Genomic DNA, 7088 nt, shown 5'->3' on the forward strand with positions numbered 1-7088 from the left:
ACACCAGGATTTTTAAATAGGCTATAAGAAAGTGTGTGTGTGTGTGTGTGTGTGTGTGTGAGAGAGAGACAAATCATGTAATCAGGTTACAATCGACTCCAAATGCGCACAAGGCGATGGTGCGAGGAAAAACTCCAGGAGTTGGCCAGTAACAGGGATGCCGTTCAAATGACAATTATTCCCATGCTGTTTTATCCTTTCATGTCACTGATCGACGCCCATGCCCACATGAAAATTGTGTATCGTAGTAAGTAATTGACTGTAGCCACATCCCTTCTCCCATTTCTGCGTTAAACTCCCTACAAGCACCACTCCTGCCCAACCACACGGGGCTACCCTAAAAACACGGAGGGGCTCTGACTCTGAGGGACCGCACAGCTCCACTTGTCAACGCTGGCGACCAAGCACAAAACAACGTCGGCAAATCTGGTTAGCTGTACGCAGGCGCACAGCGTGACCTGTACCTCTCATTGTAAGGGAGAACCATGTCCACATTGCATTCAGTCATCACTGCCAAGTCCGATGGAAGTGGCGCTGCGCCAATGAAGTTCCATTGCAGTGACATTACTGAAAGTTTCATCGCCGCTACTCTGGGATGCTTTGCCTAACTTTACGCTCGGGGCTAACCGTTACTAACTTATCGAAGGGGCCACATCGCCTGACATGGATTAAGAACAACTTTCTCTGTTGTTCGACGGGACAGAAATAATTCCGTGAGAAAATATCTAAAGAGCGTATGGATTACATGTAAAAACAGTGCTGCTCAAAGTTGTTTCTCTGGGGAGGTCATATGAGAAGTGTATTTGCAGGACATGGACAGCCTCGCTTGCACAGAAGCGCAGCTCCATTCGGGTTGGATTGATGTGAAGTCTACTGGAGGTCTCAGAACTAATTGAAGTGTAGCGGTTGAGAGATTTGATTTAACGTAGCCTAAGTAATCTCTGTGTAGTTCTGCGTACCTATGTCCGCTGAGATTTGAACTCACCCTTAGATAAAGAAACGTCAAGTAGACTACTGTGATAAAAGGGGAACACAGGATACTCCTTGGAAGTTCTTTGGCTACCCACTTGAGGATCTAATAAATTACCTTCGGAATTTCGCTGTCAAATGAGAGTTTCAAAGTCGTTAATTTGGTTTCTGTCTGTCTATTCTTCTCTCATCTCTTTAATCCACCGCAACATTAGATTTACCGAGCTACACCAAAGAGGTGAAAGTCTTTTTGTTACCTAGCGTCAAGTTGTAAGTCTGGCGCAGGGATGAGGAGTGGAAGTTACCCGATGTCTCTGGTTATGGTGGTGACACTATTGGCGTTTATCAAGGTAACGGCAAGTGGCGAGTATTGTCACGGCTGGCAGACCGTGGAAGGTGGCTGGAGAGATGGCTTTCCGTGTCCAGAGCGCTTTGACCAAGAGGATGCAATCATATGCTGCGGCAAATGTGAGCTTAGATACTGTTGCGCTAGCACCGATGCCCGACTGGACCAGGGAACCTGCGAAAATGACAAGCAAGCACAAGATCCAATCCCAGGAAGTAAAGATGACAAAGACAACGCTGCAGGTAAATAGATTGAATACTAGCTACAGAGAGAGAGGGGGGGGGGGGGGAGTGTGTGTGTGTGTGAGAGAGAGTGAGTGGTGTGTTCTTGCACATTTGCCTTTACGATCCAGTTGTCGTGCGGGTGTTGCCATTCAAACAGGTCACTCACCTGCAACATAGTCTACTGTCCGTGCTGTTTTGGCCGCACCAGATCATCTTGCCATGGTAGCTTAATTCAGTTCCATACTGGCCTAATTTTCTAACAGGTTAACTCAATAAGTGTTTAGCAAGAAAAGCCGTAGGCCTACTCTCATAACAAGGTTCTCTGTATACTATCCTCGTTTTTTTTAAGACGGGGTGGTATTGCTCTACCCCCGGGCAGAACGGGGATAAATTACATTAGGCCAAAGTTGTAGCCCGACTGAGACAAGTTAAAAACAGCAGGCATTCTTTCGATAGCGTACAGAAACCGTTTAAGATGTCAGGAGGCTGTATGCAGCAGCAGCTGGCGTAGAAAGGTAGACACTTTGGAAAGCTAACTGGACAGCCGCTCACAAATGGCAAATTGTGCTGGCCGGTTTATAAATAGCTGTGTTTGTTCTAGCAGTAACACACACGCGCGCGCCACAAGGACTGCTGCACACCGGAGCTCGAATCGCACGGCTCCCTACGAGGATCAAGTTTGGACTTGACCGGATCCCGGTTTCGATGGTGCTGACAGCCGGATTCATAAAACAAATCGCGTTATGTTTCATTGACGAGGCTTGCGTGTGAATGCCCGGTGCTTTCATCCAAGCCTTCAACTTTCTAACGGTGCCCTCATGTCCCTGGCGTATTGCACGCACATAGTACACCCCTCATTGACACGCTGACAGAAACGCCCAAGAGCGCCGGCTTCTCCAATAATTCATTTTTGAATTGAATTCATATTCAAATTCATTCCAACAGTGAAATCTACTGTAGGCCTGCCTGTATTGTTAATGGGATTATATTGAGGCAAAAAGTATTGATAAAACAGATCATGATAAGAAATCATGCAAGTCAATCAGAAGAAAGGTTTTTCAATATCAAATGCTTCCCTTTGGATAAGCTCTACTCCAACTGAAGTTCAATGAGACAGCACAGATAGTCTTGTCAAGGACTTGGTGAAAGGATACACACCAGCTGTGTGCATTTGATAGAGTGCCTGGCTTTTGTGTGGTGTCCAGTCTGTGCAGAGGAATGCAACAGGTGTGGACTAATGTTAGAATGTGGGCAAGATCACCTTTTATGGACATCTGGGCATGTCATGAGTGTAAAAAAGATAGTAATTTGACCATTTATTGATAAGGTGGATTTCAACTTTTTGAACCCATGTGGTACAGTAAGGACACCTAGGTCATGTGACTGTGTGTTCATGTAAAGTATTTTTCCCCTGGAGATGGTGTGTTTGTGTGTGTGTGTGTGTTTGTGTGAATGCATGTGCATGAGGGTGCAACTGTGTGTGCGTGAAAGTCATTGAACGGGTGAGAGAGGTACAAACAATACTTGATTTTCCAGCCTGTCCAGGTGGTACAGAATGAATGAATGAATGAATGATACATATGCAATATAGAGTTAATATTTGACATCATTGCATATGGTGGCTCACTCAATGTCTTCACAGTAGGCTACCTACCATATTGGCCGCTAATGTACTGTTTGCTTACTGTCAGCATAATTGTACCCAGTCCTTGCATCTGTGAGTGTGCGTCATCTCTCTCTCTCTCTCTCTCTTTCTCTCTCCCTCTCTCTCTCTCCCTCTCTGTCTCTCTTTCTCTCTCTGGGTTACGGTTACAGTCAGGAATACGTTGGTTGGATTGTGTGAACTGGAAAATGTGTAACGGCCCCCTGGGAACTGTAAATGGGTCTGAACACTGCCCAATCCAACAGGTTCCTCATTGTTCTTCAGTGGATAATGAGAGGACAACGTGTGAATGGAGAACCGATAGGAACATGATGCCAAAACAACTGCTGACACACTGCCCAGCGTAAAACCCCACTGCCAAAACTCCCTCACTCCTTCCCCTCCATCTCACTGTTAGGGTCAGAAGTCACAGAATTACAAAAATACAGTTTCCTCATGTCAGCATTAACCATTTGTGTATAAGGTTGTTTTATATAACAACCGCCTCTATTCCTTCTAGTTTGTATTGCAATCATTACTGTAAAGTGGTCTGTGATGTTCCTTGAAACCAACATCCAAACATTATTGCATGTAGTGGTAATTCAATTACAGGTTTGAATGATATGCTTATCACAGAATAGCAGCAGCAAAACTGAAGTTTGTAACACATTCTTAAATTTGTTTTGAGGGCTGTCAGACTGAATCAACAGGCCTCTGGCAACGTCGTCCTGCATATTTGAGGTTATCTGAGACTAATGTCATTATAAAGTTAGAATGCATGAGTGAAGAGCTATGTATGGAAGGCTTTCTTTGGAAGACATCCCTCTCTCTCTCTCTCTCTCTCTCTCTCTCTCTCTCTCTCGTTTATCTGCCTCCATTTTGCAACTCCTCTCTGCCTCCCTTTCTCTCTTACCATCCCACCTCTCTATCCTACACACATTCTTTCTCTCTTATTCCATCTTTCATATTTCCAGCCTGCTTTATTCATCCTTCTCTTTCTCTCTGTTTATCTCCTGCCATCTCTTACCCCTTCCATGTTCTCTTGCTGTTGTGTTCTTACTCGGTATCTCTCGACGCGGTTTCTGTCTTATCATGTCCATCATGTTCCTTTTACTCGTTTATTTTCACTCCATCTCTCCTCATTTCACTCCTGAATTTATCTCCTTTCTCTTATCCCTTTCACTTTCTCTAGCTCTTGGGCTCTTCCCCCACTCTTCTCTCTCTCTCTCTCTTCTCTCTCTCTGTCTGTGCCCACTTGGTTGGAGGAGTTGGGGCCAGCGTTGGGGCAGTGGGGTCACAGCTGGCTGCGCTGGATTAGAACAGATCAAAACAACGCTAATAACCGCTAATGAGGGCCCCGGGCCCCCTGGGGGACACTTCACTGCCCGGCTCTACTCTGGGTGTCTCTGGTCAGCTCTAGGGCTCTTTCATATCTACACGCTCTCCACACACTCACTCACTAATACACACACACACACACACACACACACACACACACGCAGACATCACACACACTCACTCACACACACACACACACATAGACATCACACACACTCTCAGACATCCACATAGATCCAAAAGAACACCTAAAACACACACATAGAGACATCACACACACACACACACTCAGACATCACACACACTCACTCACTCACACACACACACACACATAGACATCACACACACACACTCAGACATCCACATAGACCCAAAAGGACACCTAACTCACACACACATACTTAGACATCATCATAGATCCAAAAGAACACTGAATACCCCCCCCACACACACACACACACACACACACGCGTCTTTTCTTCTTAGTTTTTTCAGTTTCACTCACGTGGACAAGCCAGCAAGATGTCTAGGGTCAGGACTTGTAAGGGCAGGACTTTATCTTGTTTCCGCAGAGCACCCCACTTAGCTGATGTAGATAGCGTCACCTCACTTGAAAGAGACATGAAACGAGCATTTGGCCATATTCAAATGGATTTTTCCTACTTTGCTTCTGTGTGTTTGGAATTTTGGAATGCAGCATGGAGTGGAACGTTGGAATGGTGCGTTGAGAGACTATTCTGAGGGTTCTGTTGTTATGTGTGGTTGAGGACGCCATGGTGCTTGTTGCAGTAAAAACAAACAAGTGATACAAATAACTGTGGTGCCAGGAGTCTGAGATGGACAGACTGATATGTTTGCTGGTGTTTTAGTTACACTGGGAGACTAGAGCTTCAGGTCAACACAGGTTTAAATGGGATAACTTTCACCTCATAACTTTTCACACTACTCTTGTACAATTGTCAGTGTGTTAAGTGATACAGTTGAAATACAATTTTAAACATATTTGCAAATTGTCCATCCAACTTTGAGCAATTTGCTGAACGTGTTTATTGTAACATGCAAGTCATAGCTGAACTAGGCACGATTCTATAGTTTTTTCTTGCTGTAAAAGCAATCATATAATCATCTTTAAAATCCTACTTTGATGTATAAAACCAAAAGACCCTAGCACACCACATTCACATTTTTTTTATCTGTCAAATAAAAACACTATATTAAGGTGAAAAATGCAGAAAATTTAACCTGTTCCATCAACACAACATTATATGTATTTTTAAATGTGCAAGCCTTAAGCCTCCAAGAGCCTCTGTTCCCGCCATGTAATTTAGTTGGTAATATACATGTCACAAGGCTCATTCCCACGAGTACTTTTTATTTGAGTTTGTGGTTTCTGAGAAAGCCGCCTCTGACCTAGACATCACTATACCACAACCTACCAGTGGAGTCACAAGGACTAACATTTAACGGTTTATGCTCATTTGGTTTGTAACCTCCTGCCCTTGTGGGGAAAAGGAAAACTCAATTAGTGCCCTAAAGCAGTCACTCCAATGCATGTGTGTCTCTGACTGTCTGCCTGACCCTGTTTCCTGCCCTCTCTGTCTGCAGTGCCCATCTATGTGCCCTTCCTGATCGTGGGCTCCGTGTTTGTGGCCTTTGTCCTGCTGGGCTCGTTGGTGGCTGTGTGCTGCTGCCACTGTCTGCGCCCCAAACACGAGCCCTCATCTGGGGGTGGAGGTGGCGGGCAGGGGGGTGGTGGTGGCGGCGGCCGCCTCCTGGAGACCATCCCCATGATGGCCAGCGTGGGCACCTCGCGGGGCTCGTCCTCGCGCCAGTCCAGCACGGCCACCTCCTCCAGCTCGTCGGCGCCCCCTAGCGGCCAGCGCCCGCCCACTGCCATGTCCCCGCCTCCGTCAGCGGGCGCCACTGCCGCCCTCCTGCGCACCCAGGCATCCTGCTGCATCCCACCCGACGCCAGCGTCTACGTCAACATGCCCACCAACTTCTCGGTGCTGAACTGCCAGCAGGCCACGCAGATTATGCCCCACCAGGGCCAGTTCCTGCACCCACAGTACATTGGTTATGCCCACCCAGTGGCACACACGATGGCTGGTCCTGCCTTCCTGGACCCCACGCACGGGGGCTACCGGCAGCTGCAGTCCCCCTACCCTCCCACAAGTGTGGCCAGTGTGACGAGCGACCAGAAACACCCTCCTGTGACTGTGTGAGTGAGGGACGTGAGGCCTCATAAGGACTGTTTATGACTGAGAGGTCTCGCGGGAGTCATTCTTATGAGGACTTTTCCTTATGGGAACCTGTCCTTGTGGAGACTTGCCTTATGGGAACCTGTCCTTGTGGGGACTATTTCCTTATGGGGACCTGGTGTGTGTGTATGTGTGTGTGTACGGCTGTTAAGAGGCACACTACAAGAGCAGAGTCAGCAGAAAATGAAGAGTCACGTGGGGAACACACAGCCACGGATCAGTTCCATGCCCCAGCAAGACTGTGTCATGTGTTGGAACAGTGTGTGTGTGTGTGTATAGGGGCACAGTAAGAGTAGTCTCAGGGTTTG

The 7088-nt window shown here is 46.8% G+C and overlaps 1 protein-coding gene across 1 annotated transcript; it reads left to right on the forward strand.

The window, feature by feature from the left end:
- Nucleotides 1-416: 416 nt before the first annotated feature.
- Nucleotides 417-6884, forward strand: shisa2b (shisa family member 2b). The gene is made up of 2 exons (XM_076290846.1): nucleotides 417-1557; nucleotides 6125-6884. The coding sequence occupies exons 1-2, from the start codon at nucleotides 1257-1259 to the stop codon at nucleotides 6742-6744; spliced, it is 921 nt and encodes a 306-aa protein (XP_076146961.1). The 5' UTR covers nucleotides 417-1256; the 3' UTR covers nucleotides 6745-6884.
- Nucleotides 6885-7088: the final 204 nt, after the last annotated feature.

This window comes from Alosa pseudoharengus, unplaced genomic scaffold (genome assembly GCF_046254945.1).
Source record: "Alosa pseudoharengus isolate Yale_2024_CS ecotype anadromous, Long Island Sound unplaced genomic scaffold, YU_APseudo_1.1 YU_APseudo_1.1_scf_18, whole genome shotgun sequence".
Taxonomy (NCBI): Eukaryota; Metazoa; Chordata; class Actinopteri; order Clupeiformes; family Clupeidae; genus Alosa; species Alosa pseudoharengus.

Bases quoted from the DNA above. Each gene is read 5' to 3' on its own strand.
- shisa2b (XM_076290846.1), top strand. From the start codon at position 1,257: ATGAGGAGTGGAAGTTACCCGATGTCTCTGGTTATGGTGGTGACACTA. The intron at 1,558-6,124 runs GTAAATAGATTG...CTCTGTCTGCAG, and splicing joins TGACAAAGACAACGCTGCAG to TGCCCATCTATGTGCCCTTC.